This window comes from Cottoperca gobio, chromosome 18, assembly GCF_900634415.1.
Source record: "Cottoperca gobio chromosome 18, fCotGob3.1, whole genome shotgun sequence".
In the NCBI taxonomy this organism is placed as follows: domain Eukaryota; kingdom Metazoa; phylum Chordata; class Actinopteri; order Perciformes; family Bovichtidae; genus Cottoperca; species Cottoperca gobio.
Window position 1 is genome coordinate 5,280,766 of NC_041372.1, and position 23,451 is coordinate 5,304,216.

The 23,451-nt window shown below is 42.3% G+C and overlaps 1 protein-coding gene and 1 long non-coding RNA gene across 4 annotated transcripts; one reads left to right on the forward strand and one right to left on the reverse strand.

Moving 5' to 3' along the window:
- On the reverse strand, window positions 1-1,799 carry LOC115023729 (uncharacterized). The gene is made up of 2 exons (XR_003834037.1): window positions 715-1,799; window positions 1-526 (listed from the first exon to the last, which is right to left on the reverse strand). It is a non-coding gene; the product is annotated as an uncharacterized LOC115023729 (long non-coding RNA).
- Window positions 1,800-3,289: 1,490 nt separating this feature from the next.
- Window positions 3,290-23,222, forward strand: tmem102 (transmembrane protein 102). 3 transcript variants are annotated; one of them, XM_029454944.1, is made up of 6 exons: window positions 3,290-3,773; window positions 5,119-5,330; window positions 16,923-17,261; window positions 17,964-18,157; window positions 18,278-18,490; window positions 18,617-23,222. In XM_029454944.1, exons 2-6 carry the CDS (start codon window positions 5,129-5,131, stop codon window positions 19,214-19,216), a joined length of 1,548 nt encoding a protein of 515 aa, XP_029310804.1. In that variant the 5' UTR covers window positions 3,290-3,773; window positions 5,119-5,128; the 3' UTR covers window positions 19,217-23,222. The 3 variants fall into 3 exon arrangements, with proteins under 3 accessions (XP_029310804.1, XP_029310803.1, XP_029310802.1); XM_029454943.1 differs by having other exon boundaries at window positions 3,291-3,822; XM_029454942.1 differs by lacking the exon at window positions 3,290-3,773 and adding an exon at window positions 3,820-3,922.
- Window positions 23,223-23,451: the final 229 nt, after the last annotated feature.

A 23,451-nucleotide genomic window follows, 5' to 3' on the forward strand; every position in this document is an offset into this window, starting at 1 on the left:
GACTTTTCCATTGGATTTTATTAAAGGGGTCAATGATCAGAAAAAAAAAGCCACATTAAATCTCCTTTGATTCAATGTTTCTTATTGGCTCTGTATGTTGCCGTTTAATCCACACTCCATACAACAGGAGAGTCTCTCGAAGCAAACCCTCTGGCAGAAAGTGTTCTGGGGCTTTGCCTCTGCGTCAGTCTGTACTGTAGTGAGCGTCGAGGGAAGAAGAAGCACAGATACTAACAGTAGATACTGTTAATTATACCTCCAGGGACTTCCCCTGCACTTCACAAGCTTTCCTATCCGTTATTTTCTCTTACTCTGCAGATGGATTTAATTACATCAGCTTCTTCTGTTGGGCGGAACGGCTCTTTGTCCCATTGATTTCTTGGTCTGAGTCTGTTTTGGGTAAAGATGAAGAGAGAGTAGTTGTGTGAGAGTCAGCAGTCATGAACAAGTGCGGTGATAGAGAGCTTAAAGGAGCTGATGGGCTGACTGTGGAAATATGTGCTTCTCCACATCCTCTCCTGTAGACCTGGAATGAAAGAAAGGCCATCTTGCATGATTACCCACAGCTTCCTCCTTCTCATCCACACGGACCAGGGGACACAAATATCTACCCACAGACAGACATACACATACACACACACACACACACACACACACACACACACACACACACATAAAGGCAATATATGAAAGTGCATGCTGTATAATACACACCACAGTAGAGTCAAATCCTCTCTCAGGCATCAATCAGGCGGCGGTACCTCGCACAGTGAAGCGGAATGACTGTAATGGCCGTCCCGATCGCTCCCACATCTCGGTCCCCACGCTGACCCTTTCAAGCCACTTAAATGATGGTCAGCGCTAACACACCCTCGGATAGATTATTCCCTCACTTCAATGGACACTGAAGCCCATCACTACAGCCCCCTTTTCACGGCTTTATCCTCAATCATTTCACCTCAATCTGCAGCACAATAAGGATGGCCATGCATCAGAGACGCTAAGGGGATGACACCAGGGGGAGCTGCCATTGTTACCGTACCACCATAACCACTATCGGCCGCGGCCGTCTCACAGAGTAATGCAATGTCTGGGAATTGTTATTAGCCAGCTGGGAGATGGTAGACGGTGGTAGCGGTCGGGGTTATGCTGCGTAAAGGATAACGGTCTATAAAAATAACACTGTGAAAGTTAAAAACTATAACATTTGAAAGTACTAAACTACCTTTACTCCTGTGAGCACAACAGTAACATTTTATGACTCGCTCATCAGTGCTTATAATTGGGAAAAGATGCTTTTTTTCTTTTACTTTGAGGAGTGTTTCATAGGGCTTCAAATAGCAATCATTTTATTACTGATTACCTTATGATCAAGGTGATGTCTTTGTTTTTTGTCCAATTACCAGTCCATACTAATCCTATACAATATGCATTACATACTAATGGTCATAGTATATTAGCAGTTAGCATATACAAATATCAACATGCTTTACCACTTGAATGATACAATATGGGTGACGTTGGTTGTCAATGAAACTGCGACTTTGGAAAGCTATTTAAAATTAAACGTTTTCCTTAAGATTGAAACTGTTTTTTCTTCATATCCTCGGTGCATTAGCAGAAAACTAAAAAATGTAACACTATATTTAGTCTGCATACTTTGGGTAAACTTTATTTTGTCACTTTTCTAGTGTGAACAGATGGAAACCTTCAGATAATCAGTATGTAGTATGGATTTGTGACATGGCGTAAGAGTCTACAGCCCTGTCAGATAGAGAATTGACTATTTACTATATAAACTTAATAAACACAATTCCCTGATGAAGGCAAGATAGCAGGTAGAGCTTTTAAGATGTATTTCTATCTTCCTGAATTTCCAAAAGGCAACAAAAAAAGATATTTTTATCCACTTCCGTCCTTCTGATCTACCGTCTTTCTTTCACTATAATTATTTTAGGATACCTCTCCTTTTTTTAATATTCTTTTATCACTTTTCCTATCGCTCATTTTGCTGACAAAAATAGTGACTTCAGAGACTGAATCCTTGAATATCAGACCATCACTTGACCTGACACATTTCCATCACATGCCTGCAATTTGACTTGCAAAGGGGAAGGTTTTTATGGTTGCACCAATTCCAGGGTGATATATGAAGAAGAAGCTGGTAATTTTTTTCAATTTCTACCCTTTCTGGGTTAAAAGAGAGCAAAGAGGAAGACTTTTAAGAGAGATTGTGCATAGATTTTTTGGTGTCTCACTGTGGTTGTCTCTTACCTCTCATTTGGCAGACAGGTAATGTCACTCCCTCAACTTGCTCATTAAGTGCTGTTTGGAACAGCATTACCTTGATAAATGTTCCACTTATGCCACAGAATCGGCTGATGAATCAGACACCGTATTGCACAACACAGACAGCTCTTCCCACAGTGAGTGAGATTGCAGTGTGAGGTAGTAATGATCCATCGACAGGCTAAGAAAGAGGTCTGAGGTTATTCCAGACACTATCAATCCGAAGAAGTTTAGCAGCGATGCAGGAAATGAATAACTTGGAGTGTAGTTAAGGAGGTTTATGCATGTATATTAAACAGCATGTGGTTCCCATATAGTGGGGAACAATTAACAGAAACCCCAGGTTGTCCCAGGAGAAAAACGAAAAGTTTCACTATACAAGAAGAAGTTTCAACTTTATTTCATTCAGCATTGGAATGATGAATGAAATGCAAGAAGCCAAAATGATTCAAATAATGTGTTTATTTACAGGATTGGATGAAATTTAGAAACATTAACTTCCAGTTGCTTTTCCAAAATACTGTAAATCCCTTTAGATTTATCATGTGACTGGTCTAATAAAAATATGTGATTGAGTTGCATTATGGGAAGTGTAGGATCTGGGATATTTTGAGAGCTTGAAGCATACTAGGGACTAAAAATCAAGATTCCTCAGCCTGCCGAGTTTGACTATTGTTTGTTTTTTACTTGGAAATTATTTAGGGCTATACATAAATGTCGGGGTATACTGCAGTTTGGCATTTACTATTTTTGTAGTGACAAATAACATAGCCAAATACATTCAGATAATATGTTGGCTAATTTTAAATACTGGATCTTGAAATAATTATAATAGTTATATGACCTGCATTGAACATCACAGTGCTGTGCACTTCCCTCCTCCTGTGTGCAAAGTTAGACGTTGTAATTTTAACAAATGTAATTACTCTCTTACTTTATAATAGACTCAGACGCTATATACCATAATGAATTCAAAAGATGATCATATTAGGAGGATTTCTTTACATGGAAAAGTGGAATCCGCTGTACATAACCTGCCTCCATCAACAGGTAGGCTATTATTAAAATACAGGGTCGGCACTGGATAGAGAATCACTGCCCACTTCCACATGCAGCACCCAGCCGCTCTGGTGCAAGGACACCGCTGCTGTGTTGGACTTACAAAAGGAAGGACTACTCTCATGCATCAAAACACTGGCTGTGCAGTCGTATAACCGCTCTGCCCTGCAACTACTAAACCTTAGCACATCCGTATCTCCTTTTTGAGGACACAGGCACAATTTTAATCATAACCTGACCTCACAAATCCGTTTGTAGTTCTGTAATGTGGGACGTGCGTGCCACACATACTACTAATCCCTGGATCCTCAGAGAAGGACCATGATGATTTCTGGGACGGTGTTGCCAGGGGGAAGGTGGCGCCTGGGACCTGTTGGAAATGACAGCTGAAGAAGGCGGATTGAAGCACAGGGATCACAATAACAGTAAACGTAGAAGATAGCAAAGAAACTCCCTCGCATCACAGTGTAAAGGGTGTGTGTCCGTTAGCGATAGTTAACAGTTTTAGCCTGATAGCTAATGATTGCACTGTGATCCGCGACTTGCAAGCTAACGAGACCCGAGCTGAGTGCATGTGGGTGCAGGCGTGTGTGTGTAACTATAGATTTTTAGTGTGAATTTGTGTTTGTATGCGCGGATGTGTGCCGCTGCACACCTTTTTCCACTGTTCCCACCTGTCATGTTAGCTAGCATGCTCATTTGATAAAGCTAGTTGGCTAATAAAAGAAATTAGCTGACTGGGCGAGGTGCCACACCGACCTGATCACTGCAAGTGAAAGGGTCTGCTTATACGGGTTTATAGCAGTCTTATACATCTAGCTAACGCTGCCAAGGCGAATGTGTTGTCTATTACGAATGATGTAATTAGCTAGCTAATGTTTACTGTCAGAAGGCAGGCTGGCTAATTTGCTCGGCTATTAGCTTAGCAGCTACAGTAGGAGCTTCTTCGCTAATTGACCTAGTTTGGTGGGGCAGAGGCCATGTAGTCATTCCACTCGCCTGGGGTATGTTTACATTACAAGTTTGTAGCTTGTTACTTTTAAGACACACTATTTAATACAATTACGTGTAAACTAATAACTCCACATGCGTAATGCCCTTCTACTTAACGCTAATTCCTTCAAGAAATATACCGTCCGGTCAACAGTAAAGTAGGCTACATGTTACTCAACCCCCTGGACACATTCTAGGATACAAGGAAGGAAAGACGACATGTCTAAAAAAAAGCAGTAACTTTTTACAGAAAGACTTCTATCAGGTTTGACTAGAGATTAGGGGCATACTACGTCGTAATAATCATGTTATGAATGATTTCAGTAGGCAGAGCCAAACTACTTAGCATCAGGTTGAACGACTGGATGTTAATCAAAGCTGCAATTGCTACCACATCAGTGTGTTTTTGTGGTATTAAAATGTAATGTCAGTTGTTCCCTGATGTCATGTGTTCCTCCAGAATTGGCCCTCATAGTCTCATGATTCACATGAGGCTGTCGAAAACAAGGGAAGCATTATATGGCAATGAAAACATGAAGGCTCAAGAACTAAATCAGTCCAAACAGAGAGTAGGCCTTAAAATACAGTCTGAACACGGGTCAAATATAGTGTGTTTCTTCTAGTGTCGTAAATAGTTACCCTCAAAACCAACAGTTGTTATTGGCACTGTGACAGTATAATTCATTGGTGTTAGCCATGAGAATAGGGCTGCGGTGATATTAAAACCCTGATAATACAGGTTAACAAACCCCCATTTTATCTTTCTCTACCCTACAGGGTTGTAGAGATGGAGTCCCTGATGAGTACGGTGGCACCGCGCTCCCCAGCTCCTGTCAAGAAGCTGTCAGAGGTGGACTTCCGGTCAGGGGCCACCCTGGAGCAGTTGTCAGTTCAGGTGTCTGAGCTGGTAGTACTGGAACAGGGAGAGTTCGGAGACCAGACTGCCTTAGAGGTCCACACCGCCAAGGACTTTATCTTCAACATGCTCGGTATGTCTGCCAATAATATGCTCTGTATTAGAGTTCACCCCAAACATTTCACTGTCTTCAATTCTCAAACTGATATGAAAGCATCTATGGTTGGCTGTAGCTTTAATTTAGTGTGGAGATATGATTATGATGGTGAAACACTGCAACCATTGTCCATTCACCACTAAATAATTGTAACACATCATTTCTTACTTTGCACTTGACCATTTGGTGTCAGAATCACAATCTTTAGTTACCATCTGTGATAAATGTGCTGAAATATGTCATGCCGTATAGTATAGATAGATCCTGTTGTCTAAACACAAAGGAAACTTCTGTGTATGCGCTTGCCTCTGTCGCTGTCTATTCTTGATCCCCTTTTTCTTAGTTTGCAGACGTGTGTATGGGGAAAAAAACCCTATATTCTATATTTTTCCCCTTTTATTTACCCAGGGTAGTTCAGTGAGAGCAATGAGTAATCATTCCCAGCAACGCCCTGCTCTAGAGCTACTGAACCAGCCTGAACATGCACTGCGCTGTGCTTGAACTCAGTACCTCTTATGTGACTTAATGATGCAAATCTACTGGAACAAATCATATAGCCAAATCCATATCATGCTGTTCTGTATACCTCTCATTAGTAGTAGTGTCGTCATGAGTCTGGAATTTACTAACTTTAATACAATACCTTTGGAAAATATCGATATTCAAATACCAGAGATGCCACAGGGAAAACTTGACACAACATTACAGGCCTAAAGGTTTAGATTTTTATTAAAAGATAACAATGATTTTTCCATTAAAGGAAACAATATTATAAAAGCAGTGCACTTATTGTCACACATGCAAAAGGCAATAACATGCAAGTAAAGAAGTACATTCTTATGTATTATATTGATAGTGCAGAAATAATACGTTTCAAATACCCAGAATCGATATGAATCGCACAATGACTATAACACTAGTTAGTAGTTAAACTGCTCTCTGTGTGTCCAAATGTAGTGTATCAGGAGGCTTTTACAGTATACTGAGAAGAATGACATTTATTAAACCATTGTGCTTCATGCCAATAGAGGCGCCCTCACATGCTGCTCTGTATTTCATTCTTAAAGTGACAGTTTGGATTTACAGTCTCCTCGGCTGGTCAGACAAAAATGGGCAACAACCAACAGGACTGAGCTAAAAGAGAGAAGCGCAGACAACGCTGCGTGAGCTCACTCAAACAGGATGGGACACGGTTCTCTTTTGCTGACACATTTTAGGATTCAAGTTATGAGACGGTGTGATGTGTCACAATCCCGATCAGCACTATAAAACTTAGTCTGCGTTGAAATGACACAAGGTATCTTCAATGTAATCCCCTATAAGACACACTATTACATGGTTGTTTAATTCAAGTCTTCTATGCAAATGATTTGACACTTGTTTTGCGTCTTTCAAATGCAAATTTAATTCTAAATGACATATTGTAATTCAAGCACATCCAGTATATGATCCATTTTTCCATTGTCTCTGTCATCCTTCCATGCATACCTGCTAAGTGAGACATGAAGCTGTCTCAAACATATTGTTTTTATTTTTTTAATTGTCATTTATGAGTAGGAAGTGAAGTGTGTTTGTTTGTCCAATAGGTGGCACTCTCCCCCCTCCATGCTGTCATCTTTGTTCTCTCGTGTCACCGTCAGTCTTTCTACTGGAAACAAAACATGTTTTGCCAGCATCCTGAAAAGTTTTGTCCATTTCGGCTCTAGTTCCTTTTTTTTTTTTTTGCGTGAACTTTTAACTAAACTAGCTGTTTGTCTATCTTTTCCTTGATCACATTTGATTTTTTCATGATTCCAGTGTTAAGCTTCCAGTCTGCTCTTCTTCGTCGGCTCATACTTTCTCGGCTGACATTCTCCCCCACTAACCTTTTTTCAGTTTAAGCTTCTTTCACTGGTAAAATCACTAATGGTTTGCTGGTATTTTCCTACCCTGTTCGCTGTGACAGCTCTGACTGTGAAAAGAAAAATGTTTGGAGCGTTACACAGAGGGAGACGGTTTGGATTCTAGGAATATAAAGTTTAGTATGCAGTGGTGGCTGCATTAGGAGCTGTATGCTTCTGAAGGCCCTGCAGATGATGAAAGGATTCTAAGCACTATGAGGTAGCACTGAAAAGAAAATATCCTCTTGATGGAGAGACAGTACAAAACGCCGGCCTTTCATACAAAAGCTGCATCGATGTGTGTGCATGTGTGCATGGATGCTGAATGCGCGTGGCTGTTTTTGCCAAGTTTTTTTTTATAAAGTTAGAGCTGCAGAGGGATCCCCGCTGTGCTTTGCACACTGACAGGGGAAAAGGAAAGAGATTAAACTTGCACACACACACACACACACACACACACTTGCAAACACAGCCAGGGAATTTCTTTGCTGTCTGACAGAACCAAGAAGAGACTCTTATTTTCCCTGCGTTTGAGTAAACACTGTGGTTTGCCTTCAGGCAGGTGTGGTGGGGAGCTACTGTATATATCTATTCTGAAAAAGGAAAGTCAGATGAAGGCAGGAACAGATCCACAGTGCCTGCTGGTGAAGCACAAGATCTGGTGCGAGGCTCAACTTTTTTTAGATTTTAAAGTTTGTTAGCCGGCTAGAAAGAGTTGCGTTCACACTTCATCCCCCCTGATGCCAGTGAACATGGACTCTTTTTCATCCGAGTCTAAAGAAGTCATGAACACGGTTCAGATTTTGACATTTTTATCTGTGAGAAAACTAAAATAACTAAAATATTAATAAATAATTAAGTTGTTGTTGCGAGAAAGTTTTACCTCCGCTATGCAGATGCACCAGATCTTCACTTTGTCCTCAATGACCTCACATTCCTTCCTCTTTCAGTCCCTTTTTGTTTTCCACTCTTCTTCACACTTAGGCCAGTTAGCTTTATGCACATTTGTGCTTTAACAGCGCTAAGTGGAGAAAGTTAGACAGAGAAGGCGATCAGCGACTGAATTTGTTTCTTCCAAGTAGGCAGAGGCACGAGTCAAAAGTTCACCTTGAGCTGTGATGAAAAATGAAAAACAAAACAAAGCCTGTGTGTTTGTGTGTGAGTGTGTGAGTGTGTGAGTGATGGTGCATGACTGCCTGCACATTAATCAGTCCCACTAGAATCTCCAGATCTTTCTGTGATTGTTGTGGCTCAAAAAGACTTTGCGGTTGTTCCAAAACAGAGATTCAATTTCCAAACTTCTCTCCTCTATTATTTTTTATAATATAAATGTCACAATTCTAAGCTCACAAAAAAATCTTTACAGTTCCGTAGGGACAGGGTTCCCGGCTGCAGAGCCTTTAAAAAGTCTTAGAAGTCATCAAATCCATTAATCTAAAAATGCGGCCTTAATTTGTATTAAAATGTCTTTAAATAAATCTTTCAAAAGTCTTATTTTAAGAATCTTTTTTTCTGACATTGCATTATAAAATCTTAAGATCAATGGCAAGATCAATTCCATTTTTTTTTTACCAAATGCCTCTCACATTAACATCACACAGAACCGGATAACAGAGAAATAGCCCATAAAATTAGACTTAAATTTAATTCTGGGTAGTATTAAAAAAGAAAAAGAAAAAAAATACATTGAAATAAAGTCTTAAATCTGACTTGCCTAAAGCTGTAGGAACCCTAATAGGAGTAACATTTTAGTTCCCTGACGTTATATGACCTGTCCCATACACACAGGTCATTCACGATGGAGCTTACTATGAGTGCTGTAGGCTTTAATATTTGGTGCTTTTTATAAGATATTAAAACATTTCCTCAGAAACTTTCTAACCTTTCTAAGGCTGCACAAACTTTTAAGCAAATTGATGCATATTTTATTTTTGGGGAATAAAAAAAAGTCCCTGGTTAAATTTTAATCACAAGTGGTAACTTCATCCCCTTTGGGAAAGCAGCTAGCTTAGCCGGGCTAGCTGCTGGATCGACACAGCGACCGGCCGGCCTCTCACTCCGGCCCATTAGCGCTGGGGGACTTTTTTTGCGGACGCCGTTTCCACTGCCGTGACTTCCCGCCTCATTGCCGCGCCCTGCATCTGCTCAGAGTGCAGTGTTAGTTTTCAGCTCAGGACCCAAGCGGCTGCTTTGGCTGACTAATTCTCCGTTAATGCCATTTTTGGATGCGCAAGGCTGTCTTCATCTGGCAGCCGGGCCAGATCCATGGCACTTGCAACAGTAGACGACTGAAATATTTGTGTTTGATTAGTTCGGCTTTGCTCACACACGCCGGTGCCAAGCGGCGCAGATGAGATGCGACTTGCTTGCCATAAATGATGGTCATCGTTCCTCACTGACTCACCTTTTGTTTGCACTTTGCAACAGTAAATCTTAATTGTTGGACTGCTGGCACATCAGTGAAAATGAATTCAAAACACAGTTTAGATAATGATAATTTAGCTCAGCTCACAACCTCTGTTACATAAGACTGTAATAAATCAAGCAACAACTGTCTGTCACTTAAGCACAGTAGAGTCCTGTGACTGAACATGGCCTCATCCATTAAGTGCCTTTCATGCGATCTAATTAAATATGACTTACAGAATTTGGCATGTTCTCTAAGCAGTGTTTTGACATAGCATGACACATTATCTTCTTTGCTGCTCATTTTAATAACCACGGCTGACATTGTGAATTTTTTTCTCTTTCATAATCACACTTAAAGTATTCCTGAGGCGAAGGGGGAGGAATAATTTGGTCTGTAGCTGTCAACTGATAACAGTATCTTCTGCGCACGCTGTTGCCGTCTGAGTTGCCGGGGAAAACAATTGAAAAGTGTATGTTTGCCACACTCCTCGTCACTTTTCAGTAATCCTTAAAAAGTGCCTCGTAATACATCCAGGGATCTTTCTCTCAAATCTTTAAGTGGAGTTTTGTTAGAAACGTATTAACTTCAAATAGCAACATTTCCACATGCTGGGAGAACTAATGAACAGAGTACTTTAGAACTGATCAAATAAGAGGAACCAGTCGAGCTTTACCTTGATTATGTGCTTGTTTCACTCTCCACTTTAAACAGTAGGTGTGTTAATAGACATGGGTGGATTGTGAGACACGCAAGGCCCCCACAACATCTCCTACAGGGAGCAAGACACACTTTATAGTATATTTTCTCTGTCCCTTTGTTGTTGTTGTTTGTGTCCCTTTGTTGTTGTTGTGTCCCTTTGTTGTTGTTTTGTGTCCCTTTGTTGTTGTTGTGTCCCTTTGTTGTTGTTTTGTGTCCCTTTGTTGTTGTTGTGTCCCTTTGTTGTTGTTGTGTCCCTTTGTTTTTGTTTTGTGTGTCTTTGTTGTTGTTTTGTGTCCCTTTTTTGTTGTTTTGTATCTTTGTTGTTGTTTTGTGTCCCTTTTTTGTTGTTTTGTGTCTTTGTTGTTGTATTGGTCTTTTTGTCATTCTGTTTTGTCTGTGGTTGTTTTGTTTTGTGTCTCTGTGGCGATTTAGCTTGTTTTGACCCTTTTCATTGTCATTGCGAGTCTTTTTGCAATTGTTTTGGTCTCTTTTGGTAGTTGTTTTATGTTTCTCTGTGATCCTTTTTGAGTCTGTTCCTGGTTAGTGTGTGTCTCTTTAAGTGACATTTTGCCAGTGAAGGCCAGGGGGGGCCTTGGGCCTGAGCCATCCATCCATGTTAATAGGCAAATAAACTTCAATGGAGTCAGTTTGCTCTTTATCTTGAGCATAATAAAAAAAAAAAATAGAAGACACATTTTTTAATGATACAGGTCTGTGGAAAATACAAGGTAGTTACTTAATCAATATTTGATGTGAGGCTTAATTGATCGCCTCTCTTTCTCCTCCTGAATCTCCTCCTGAATTTCAAAAGGCCAGGATCAGTTGTGCGTCGCTCCTCAAGCAACTCGGCTGCCCTAAAATGAAAACATAAACCTGCACTTTTTTTTATTTCAGTGATAATTGCCTGTCATTTAGCGGGACATGATATCAGAGTGTCGCTGGCATCAAAGCAGCAGTGACACTCTGACAGCTTCCTGCATCCTCTCTCTCGCTCTCTCTCTGCAGGTGGTTTGACTGTCATCCCACTGAGCAACTGTTTGTTGTATTTAACACATACACACCTGGCTCAGTGATTTGACACCCCCCACCCCCACACACACACACCACAAATCAGATTAAATTGGAACTTCTCCATTTCTTCTCTGAAAAGCCCTTCTCTGAGCTAATCTCCCGCCTTGATATGAATTCATAAGCAGCGAGCAGGTGGGATGTCTGGGTTGTGTGGGATTAATCCTGCTATTAGCGTGCGAGGTGAGTCTGCAAGAAAGTGCTGGTTGAACAGCGCTGATAAAATCCAGTTGAGACTATTAGTCAGGAGTCATTTGTAACAGATTGAATTGCTCTTTTTTAGGATGAGGCTGCTTTTAAGATTAGTGTTATGGCACGCGCCGCTGCTGAATTACAGTTTTACCGTCTGAAATAACAGAGAGGTCACACGGAGGTGACTGACTGACTGCAGGTCGGAGCATTATATTAAATGTAAAGACTGGAGAGGGGTATGGATGTTGAACTATTCCTTTAACTGTTTATTGCTTTTTTTGGACAGCCATTCTGCTTTGCAGGTAGAGGACGCCATAAGATCTTAGTTGTACGTGAATGTAAGACAAGTCCACTGTCTGCGTATGAATAAAGGATAAAGATAAATGCTAAATAACATGATTACTGGCTCTGCCTGCATGCCCAGTTTCAGACCCCCCCCACCCACTCTCTCTCTCGCTCTCACTTCCAGCAGCCGTCATCAGCTTATTTAGAGGAATCCCATTTTCCAGAGAGATTTCCAGAGCTATTGTTGGAGTCCATCAAGCTAGAGGTGTGTGGCAGAAGACTCACTCTGCCTGTGATGCCGCTGCTCTGTGTGTCACAGAATGTCTGTGCAATTGCATCAAGTATAACTATACTCTTATACTTTACTTGCAAATAGAGCTGCAATCCATTAATCGTTTAAATAATCTTTCAGCCAAAAATGTCAGAAAATGCTGTTTACAGCCTCTGAAATATGAAGATTTCCTACTTTTCTTTGTTTTATATCACATTAAAGTGAATATATCTTTGGGCTTTTGTCTGACAAAATAGGGCTGCATTTCATATTTATGATATGTTATTTTTCCCCATATTTTGAGGCAGAGTTGTCCTACCCTGCTTTGTATAAATGCATTTGAACGTCATTTCCCCTAAACCTCATTTATCTTTGTCAAAAAGACTGTTTTTGCTTCTCCTCCCCTTTTTTTTTTTAGCGTCTTCAAAAAAAAGCTTGCAGCATCCCCTCGTCCAAACTAAATATGCATACAAGTAGCTAGACTTGTGAAAGCCGGAGTGAAACTCTGCATTACTTTCATCGTAAAAACCCAAATTCTTGAATTAAAATGCAGTGCAGAGGTTGGCTGCGGCTGCACATCTCTGGTGTTTGTTTATGGTAATCACAGTTATCTCTCAGGATTAAACTTGTGATGATTTATTGATGTTAAAACCTGATATCGAATTCCCCCCCCCCCCCCCCCCCCCTGCCTCATCTCCTGGTGCAAGTCATTTCAAAGACTCTTAGCAGCAGCATGTTTGCGCCTTGATTGCAGCATATACGTGATTTTTAACCTTGAAAGTTTGCTTCAGGATTTTACTGTGGCTAGATGTTCAAGTGTAAAATACACTTTTTCGTACGATGCATTAAGGTTATTTCCAATTTTGAAAGCTTCAGGTAGAGTTTGCTATTAGTAACCAATAGCCATCAAATAGTCCTTTCACAGACCTGGAATTGGGCGTAGTCTGAAAATAGCTCTTATCGAAAAAAGTTCCCTCCTAATGGAAATCTACATTCAAAGACATTTCTTATAGGATTAGGTTTAATCCGTGGCTGTGAAACCAGCCTAGACTGTCTCCATTCCAACTCTATTCTCAGAACTGCGTGTCTACAGGCGTATATGTTGCAGTGTGTGCATTCATGTGCGCATCCACGTGTGTGTGTGTGTGTGTGTGTGCTCGCTCGCTGGCGGATGCCCAGTAAAGCAGCGTGCGACTGACGGTTCGAGAGTTTGGATTAAAAGAAACGAGATTGCGTTCCTTGGAACAACCTCAAACTTCCCGCTGCCAGTGTTTGAGATAAGAGGCCTCGCTAATTGATCCAGTTTTTCCTCTCTCTAACTGAAGCCCCTGTTGGAGAGATAATATGCTCTTTATTCTCTTTTCCTCCTCCTCGCCTCCCCCCCCCCCCCCCCAATTTATCAGAGGCAGATAAAACCAAACAAATCGGAGGAGCTGCAGCTTCAAACTTGTTGCCCTTTGGCTGGCGTCTGATCCCTTCCTCCCTCTGACACGGTCTTTTCCCAACTCTTCTTCTCTTTGATTTGCCCATCCAGTCTTTCACCCCCCCCCCCTCCCCCCTCCCCCGCTTTCCAGCCTAAAGAGATTTCAAGTTCAAATCAAATTGATTGGTCATAATTAGTTTTGCAAGTCTTATGCACAAACACTCACCTCAGATTGAGGGTTAAGTATGATGCACTTTTAGAGGGTATGCATTAGTCCCATCACCCAACTCTTCTGTCTTCCTTTAATCAGCTCAGACAACTCACCAATTATTTTGCTCGAGAGACTCCAGACGGAGCCATCACATGAAAGTTCATTCAGACTTCTTTAATAAGTGAAGACAGCAGGGAAGTGGAACTCCTCACCAATCAATATCGGGGAGAGAATTTTAAATCTATTTCAGACATGACCGAAAGAGACTCTGACTAACAGTCATCGAGGCAGGCCATTTGTAGTCCCATTAAAAATAAATATTCTAAGCTTGATGTAAGCGAAGCAATTAAAGGTTGCATTTATACCAGGGGGGGTTTTGGCTTTCTTCAACTAGATAAAAAATAATGGTCTTTGTGCGTTCTATGACTACATTAAAATAAATTGAAATGCGTGCTGCGGGGGTGACGCGTTTTTGTACGTTGACTCGGTGTATTAACTGACGTGTTTTATGTCGTAGAACCAAAACGCTGACATCTTTAAAGCTTTTGTGAACCACATACTTTCTTTCAGGTATCTCACCAAAAGCCCAGTTGACCTCCAAAGTGAAACATGCTAACTAATTTACGGGTTGTAGGACTCATCGTTGCAGCGCTCCATTATTAATGCGCTAACCCTGAAAAGTATATGAAGGTTAACTGAAGTAACTGAATTCATGATCACTGATTTTAATTTACATTTTCTTATATGTATTACATATTAATTGTGTTCTTTACTGAAATGAGTTAGACTTTCATAAAGTGAAACATTGGTTACATATCCGATCTTGAAGCTCATGGGAAGGGTGGGGGGGGGGGGGCAAGGCTGAGCTGAGCTGCAGCAGTCTGATGACTGGAGATGAATAGAGCTCGTACAGGAAGATGATTCTGCTAAAACATACGAAATCCAAAGATGCCCCCCCGAGTGGTTGCGTCAAATGAGGCCCTTTCATTTAGCTCCTTTTCAAAGCAAAGCACCAGAGAGATCCTCGTAAGCACTTTTGACTTTGACGTTCACTTTCAGTCTCTGGATTATTTCCCACCTCACCTATTTTAAAAAATATTCCAACAAACCGCTCAACCATTTTGATACAAAGTAGCAAATGGTTGTGTGGGCGGGGAAGCTGTCAGACCATGATGTGTTGGAAGTCATTTATCAACATGGAAACTTTAAGTATTACTCATAAAGAGGAAGAAAATTCTATATTTTTTTATTACTTTTTCCTTTTTATCTGGCATTTTGCTTCTGACTCACACTTTTTCACATCCAAACAAACACTTGGATAAACACACATGCCACTGAGGTCGTGTGTCCATGTAAGTGGATGAGAGGAATCATGTGGTGCTTTGTGCCCCCAGGCAGGGCCTGCCGGCAGCTGTCTGCTCACACTTAGCTGCCCTGGAGGGGCTCAAGCTCTCACAACCTGTCCCCTGTGACAGCTTTTTAAGTGTCCATGCTTCACCTTTGACCTCTGGTAGCTGGCAGCTCGAGACCAGTACAGGTTTGGTCGCAGGATCAAGCCTTTCTCAGTTGCTCTTTTTAAGCTGGCAAACCATCATTGCCTTGAGTCCAGTACTGCGGGTCCCATGGGATGGGAAGTTTACAACACAGCTAAGTAGCCATTAAGGGATTTTGAGGCTTGAGTTTCTCTCATATAAACTGTTCGGAGAGGAGAGTGAAGAATACTTTTTTTTTTAATATCGTATTTCTTCCCATATCAGACTTCCTTTTAGCGACAATGTTCCCAGTTTTCAACAATTAACGAAACGAGCTACAAAAACATGACCCACGCTGTATAAAATGGAAATATCCTTTATGTGAGTTCTCATTGCCCGTGTCCTGCTGATCTTTAACAGGAAATATCTCGGCCAATCATGGTGTAGATCAGGGGTGGGGAACCTCCGTGTACGGCCCGCGAGACCATTTGATCCGGCCCTCGAGGTAATTCATAAACACACGCAAAAAATCAACTCGAAAAAACCCCCAAAAACACCAATAGAATAAAACGGGCGACAGACTGTTTTTCCTCGCAAGATGTCAATGACAGTCTCGTTTAATATTGAAGTTTGACATGACGTGACCACGTGTTGTGTTCAAGGACCCTGAGATGATTTCTTTGTGGAAGTAAAAGGCCAGTGTGCCTAGTTTGTGCGGACGTATTTGCGGTGATGAAAAAGACTCTCGATCGTCATTCCAGCACGAAACATGTCAAACTGCACGAGCTGAAAGGACGAGTGCGTTTGGATAAAGTTAACGCTCTTCGGTGGAGTTTGGCCCAACAAGCAGCTCTCTGCAGAGCGGAACATAACAACATGGAAAGATAGAGAGGTAGACCACCGCACCAAGAACAGACTGTTCCACCACTGCTGTGCAGTTATCACTGCCATTTACAAAACTCACTTTATTTCATATCAACCACTTGGTACTTATATTATTTTTTATTCTATTTAATTATTGTGTTCTGCCTTTTTACTTCACATGTTCTTTTGCTGTGACAAGATAAATGTCCCCGTTGTGGGACTAATAAAGGATTTCTAATAAAACATGGATAAAAAAGTGAAATGAATGGGCTGCGTCTTAAAAATGTTTGCCGAGGTTATGAGTTCAATAATTAGTATGGCCCTCGAGGATGTTGTAAAAATTGAAATGGCCCTTGATAGGAAAAAGGTTTCTCCCCCCCCCCCCCCTGGTGTAGGTGCATGTTTGTAGAGTGTTTGAAGCTGAAATGAAGGCCAGGCTGAGCACACATGTAGGCGAGCCACTGAAATGATCATTAAAGTATCGCCCGGTGCTCTCGCTCATCTCACACTCCTTCATGTGTCAATATTACTGCAGCTCAGACTCATACATATATGCAGTACCTCTTAAAACAAACTAAGCCGGAAATTTGTGCAAGCTCTGAGCTTGTCCATGCATCTGAATATGAAATGCATTTTAATGTGTGTCTGTGAGCGAGACGGGGAATGCTTCTCAAACCCTTTCCGCTCCTCGCATCAGCTCTGCTGGCGGAGACATACCGATGGCTCTGAATATGAATTGTGCTGAATGTGATTTTACATTTTTGGATTTGTTCCTCTCCCCCAACCCATCCAGGCTTAGTCCAGAAGATAGACCAGCGCCTCCCGGTGGCTAACGAGTACCTGCTGCTGTCAGGCGGGGCCCGGGAGGGAGTCTTGGACCTCAACCCCGAGGACCTGGGCGACTACGCCAAAGGGGCCGACTTTGACCTGGACTTCACCCTGCTGGTACCCGCCCTCAAGCTCCATGACCGCAACCAGCCCGTCACCCTGGACATGAGGCACTCCCCGCCCTGCCACTCGTGGCTCAGCCTTCGCCTCTGCGACTCCAACGTCATGTCCCGCTGGAGCATCTGCTGCCAGGAGGAGAATGGACTCCCCACTGACGAAGACGAGGAGGAAGAGGGAGAAATGTGTAAGTAGAATAAGTGTGATAACCAGTGCAGCAGGGACAGTATGGACAGGTGAGAGACTATAGTGGAAGGAGGATGGGTAAACAAAGAGAAAGGTAAAGAAAGAGAGGGATGATGAAGGTACTGTCGCGGTGCAGAGTGGAAGGAAAGGGAGCTGATTGAATTTTGTTCTTGTTTCACTGAGATAATTTGATGCATGATGTTGTGATGCAATTTTGCCCGGCAGCAGCAGCAGCAGCTGAAGGCCCGTTCTTATAACTCCTCAGATAGGTGAAACTAGAAATGCCTCCCCAGGAAATACACGCTGAAACATTTATGAGTATAACTCCACAATCGAAAGTTCAAGCTCACAGGGCGGCTTTCTTATTACGCCGCGACATCAATCTGCCACGCCGCCGCGCGAGTGTGAGACTTCCAAGATGAGAAAAAGTAATGACATTTATTGATATGGATCTCTTTAATTTTCAGCTGTTTGGAAAACACATTTGACACATTTTCCGGTCGTATCATAACATTTCCCACAGGATCTTATGTTACAGTGTTTGTGTTGGCAGGATTAGTTTGTTTCGTTGACATCATGTACATGTACATGCATCTCAGCCAAATGCTACTCAAAGGTTAAAAATAGGGCAAAACTGACAAGACTTCAAATCAGATTTGGAGACTCAGCATTCATCCCTTCTCCTCCCTCCCCCCCTGCTCAGGTAGAGGCTCTATCCCCTCCCTGGACTCTCCTCAGTCTCTGGACGGATGCTACTTCTCCCCCTCCCTGGTGACAGACTGGTTCTGGGGGGTGGTGAGCGAGGCTGTGGACGAGCTGAGGCGCAGCCCCCGGAGAGGCATTCCCATCCCGGACCGACTGGAGAGGAATGGACCCCTCACCACTATCATCCTCCAGGTACAGATTTCTGAAATGATGATAAAACGAAGACTCATTATCGATGTGGAACTGCTCGAAGGTTCCCCGTGGAGTTTTCTTGTAAACAATAAAAAGTTCTATTCACCCTCCTCCCTGCAGGCAGGCTCGAGTCGCGTGCTGTACGACCTGCTGCCTGTGGTGTCGTTTCGGGGCTGGCCTGCTGTTGCTCAAGGCTGGCTGACCGCCAATCACTTCTGGGATGGTAAAATCACAGAGGAAGAAGCAATATCTGGCTTCTATCTGCTGCCCTGCTGCTCCCCGCTGGGCGGTCGGCCTGACCGGGAGTGGAGGCTGGCATTCTCACGAAGCGAGGTCAGTGGATTGTAAAAGTTTTATTTTGGTGCCACCTGGTATTAGGTTGAAATCATCGATACATTTCCATCGGTCTCTTTCTTACTGTGTCTTTATTCATTGGTCCTCTATTACTCTTATCACCAGGTTCAGTTGAAGAAGTGCATCCCATACCCCATGGCGCAGGCTTTCCAAGCAGCCAGAGCCGTTTTGTCTCGTATCCTGGCCCGTCCACGTAGGGGCCTCAGCCTCTATCATCTGCGTACCCTTCTCTTCTGGGCCTGCGACCGACTTCCTGCCGCCTATCTGTCCTCCCCTGACGGCGACACACCTGCCCGCCTCCTCCTAGGTCTCCTGGATGACCTGGCTCATTGCATCCTGGGTAAAAACTGCCCAAACTACTTCCTGCCCCAGTGCAACATGTTGGAGCACCTCACAGACAGCCAGGCGCTGCTTGTCGCCAGGAAACTCGCCCACGTGCGCTCGGATCCCAGTGAGCACCTCCGGGCGGCTCTGGTTCAAGCCCAGCAGGCGGGCCAGCTGAAGAAGGAACTCACAGCTAGCACCAACGGCCACGGCTCCCCCGGGCACCACCCAGCCAACGGCATCATCTCCCCTTCGGAGGACAAACTGGCGCAGCGACTGCAGCAGCTGGTCACTGAGAACCCTGGGAAATCCATATCCGTCTTCCTCAACCCCGATGATGTCACCAGGCCACACTTCCGTATTGATGACAAGTTCTACTGACGCAGACATGCTGCGGGGAAGACGTGTGGAAATGTGTGTGTTTAGCTCACGATCACACTCATGAAAATGACGTCGGAGGGTAGAGGGACTAGAAATCAGGCAGAACCCTGCGGGCCTGGAACTGAACACACTCCTAAGGCTGAACAATGCAACAATGCCTTGCTGCTGACTCTTTAAACCAAAAACACACATGTCCTGCTACTGACAAATGACACGGACGTCGCACAACAGACATGATGTCACCGAGCTGTTGCCACGGAGACGGCCCTCTCCTAACGAGCTGGCCTTAACGAGACTTATCAGCTGGTGCTACAAAGACAAGGGCCGGCTTTAGTCGTGTGAAATAAGTCCAGTGGAACTCAACACAGAGAGTGTGTGTGTGTTTTCACATATTACTTATTAAGACAGAGGGAGAAAAGCTCCTTGATTGCTGCATTTCTCCTTTTTATTGTAGATCAGAGTGTGCGATGGCTGACTTAGAAAGGAAAAATAAGGTGTGGCTGATGTAACTGAATGTAATGTTGTGAGGAGAACTGCAGAGTCTTTGTACAAAGAGTCTCTTTTCACTGTCGGCTACATTTTAGCCTTCTTCTTCTTCTTCTTCTTCTTCTTCTTCTTCTTCTTCTTCTTCTTCTTCTTCTTCTTCTTCTTTTTAACCCCCACGCCTCGATTTATGGCATCTTTTTTCATTTAAAAAAAATCTTTCTCAGGTATTCATAATACTTATCATTTTTTTTATGTATATGATTCTTTACAAGGTCTTAAACTATATTTCAATGACGCTTACATTTCATTGGGTAATGGAATGTACCAAAGAGCTGCGTTTGAGCGGTTTTGCAAAGAGAAACATAAGTTTTACATCTAATTTTGGTCCAACTGGATCAAATCTGAGTCATGGTCGGAATGTTAATCAACCTCTTCTCCCTCTGAAGGCCTGGTCACTACAGCAGTTAAAACAGCTCAACTTTGCAGCAAAATCAATTAATTCCAATGGAATTTTTGTGTAAGTGGATTTGCTCTTGAGGTGAAGTAATTGCTCAACAGAGAACCGAAGGGTTAAAAAAAAGTTAAATTAGCTGTGTTGCACCATCCAGTTTCATTAAAGCTCCTCTGGTGGAATATAAACAGCCTCACAAAAGAGGGTTTGTTCGTTTGTACAAATACACCTTGAAAATACTGCACAAACCTATTGTCCTGTTAGCGCCCGAGCTAATATGTTAGCTTACTTACAAGTAGCACACTTGTTTCCCCCCCTCTTCAGTGGACACCTTGAAATGGTTTAAAATCTTGAGAACAAGGAATGACGAGCGCAAGCTAGCTGTTAGCTTGCTAGCTGTTAGCTTGCCAGCCACCCCAATAAAAAGTAATCACTCCCAGAGCTGACAATTAGTCGACTGATGGATTATTTGGTAAAACTAATTGTCAACTATTAAATAAACAATTCATCGTTTCAAACTTGTTCCAAGGAAAAATGCCAAATATTCACTGATTCCACCTTTCTAAATGATTATGATTTGATGCTTTTCTTTGTCATATATGATAGTAAATTGAATATGTTTGTGTTTTAGAGTGTTGGTTGGATAAAACAAGTCATTTGAACACATCACTGAGCTCTGGGACATAATAATGTGCATTTTTTACAGTCGATTACTCAATAATGGGGGAAAAAGCATCACCAACCTTCTACAACCACATATCTTACAGACAGATGCAGGTTCATTTTGCTGTACTGCTTCCTGCTGTGACCAGGCATCAGAAAACAGTTAACACAGAAAAGGATGGGAATGTTAAATGTACTAAACTTGTTAATTATAATATAATACAATGTTTTCTTGTATTGTACTAATATGTAAGAGTTGTTACAATATTTCAGAAATTCTTGAAGCTCCTTCAAGTTTCCCCCCCTAACTGAGCTGACATGTTTGTGTTTGGAGTGGTAAAGTAGGCCCTTTTTATAAAGGCTTTTAGAAAATATAACCCTATGTTTGGAGATATGAGGAATTAAATTAGCAGGAGTGTATTGACCAAGATAAAAAGGTCTGGATTGAACTAAAGACAGGTACAGAATAGCTGTAGAGTCAGGACTTCGGCTATTTACCCTCCATAGTCCCGACAAAGTCAAAGTACTTAACTGTCAAAATGTCCCGCGAAGGGCCCAGCACATCTTGTTGCGTCCCATGTAAGGGTGTCTATTAACTTTCCATTGAAGAAAATCAATTTTCTGTGTCTCTCAATCGACTTTTTTGGAAACTGTTTCTGACTTGAGTGATTCTGATAATTGTCCCCTGTCTCCTCTGCATGGTCGGTCTTTTTTAATGAGCTTAGTGTGCGCAGCAGGACGCAGACAAACACCCAGATGCTGCCCGTTGAATTATACCCTCTGTGGGTGTGTGTTAGTCACTGCGCCCTATCGTTTCTCAGCAGACGGGAGTCGTCCACAGGGGGATGGAGGGATGGAGCGATGGATGGGAGACGGGCCTGTCTCTGGTCCTTTGAAGAGGGAAGATGGGCCTTACGGGGCCTGGACAGCTGCCTCTTTCTGTAGCTGTCTTTCTCTGCCTATTTCTGCTGCTTTCCGTCTCTCTCTCTTTCATTTCCTCTCACTCTTGTGGCTCTAATGTCCTTTTTATTCCCTCTTCCTTCCTCCTACCATCCAAGTTTCTCCTCAAAGGGTTGGCATCTTTATTCCTTTTTAAAAGGTCCAGAACAGCAAAACCTCCTCACACTTGGTACCAATCCAACCTTATTTTTACACTGCTTTTCATTAGGAGCTGTGGAGCCAGTAAATGGTGTCGAGGAGAGAACAAGTGTAACCAGACGAGCATTAATGTTCTCCCGTCCGCTTGTTTTACCTTTTAATGAATTTGAGACGTAAAGTTGTCTGAACACTATCTGATGGGGTTTTACTAAAAATGCTGCTTCCAATGTTGGTGCATAGTCAGGGTTCAAAAGCTACAAACAGTTTCGTAAATATCAAGGTGGTGACGGTTAGTTGCGGTGACTTTAAAGCTGCTGGTGCTGGACTGCTCTCAAAGTCTGGATCTAAAAGTCTCATGTGCTTACTACTGAATGATTTATTTTATTTTTTACAGCATTTGTCTGTACTGATGGTGTGTGTGTGACTGTGTGTATGAAGTGAAAACCAAAGTGTGTTGTTGAGGTGGTGCAGAGCAGCGTGTGTATTCAGCTGCCAGGTGTCTGTTTGTGTTTTCAGCACTTTTTTTCAAGACTGGCTCAAATGTCGTTCCCCAAATTGTACAAGTTTTAAGGAAAATCACAGAATTTATTTATTGGAAATAGTTGATGTAAAAAGGTACTTTGTCATTGCCTCTTGTAATGTTTGACAGAGTGTAAAATGTGTCACTTTGTACCTTAATGGACCTAGTTAGAGATTAATAGACACTGGAAACAATCACTGATTTTCCTGATTGGTACACAATGAATATCAAATCCTGTATTTTACGATAGTGTCAGTTTCTAGATATGCAATCGAGCCCCCTACTCTAATTCTAACACTGACTGTAGTAGGGGGAATCTACCTGCTGTCCAGGGATTGCATGAAACACAGATGACACTCCCAAAAATCAATCTCCGCTCTGTATGCTCTGTTTATAATGTTTTTCTTTTGTGCTGAAACTTCTGATGATTCTGTTTAAGATTCAGTCAACTTCTGCGGATAAATAACTGACTAAATACGATGAATGTATCCACCATATCTCACTTATCTGTTCCCCACTTGAGGACACACTCACCGTTATCTGCGCAGATGTACTGCGGTCTGTACTCAAGTGCCGAGATAAGAATCTGTACTGAATCACTCCGCAGTTTGAGAAATTGAATTTCATATCTCTGTTATTACTCGAAGTCCTTCCTTTACTTTAAATAAGTGCAAATTATTTTCTCTATCGTGATATGACTGACTCGCTGTATTTATTACTGTTATTTTCTGGGGGTTTATATTGATCAGTCTTCGAGCTTTAGCATGGAATAAATCACTACATTTCAATTAAAATTGTGTGGAAGTTTTTATTATGCGTGCAGTGTTTTTGTTCATCTTGCTGTCTGGGTGAATAAAACACTTGTCCTCTAACTCACGTCAACAGCTGGTTCATCTGAGCTGCAACACATGTTGAGTCCAACAGAGGGCGCTCTAACACTGTTTGTGCTGAGAACGTTCTCCCCTGATGTTCTGCCGTGTCACACAGTGTTAGTACAGTTAGATGATGCTCCAGGCC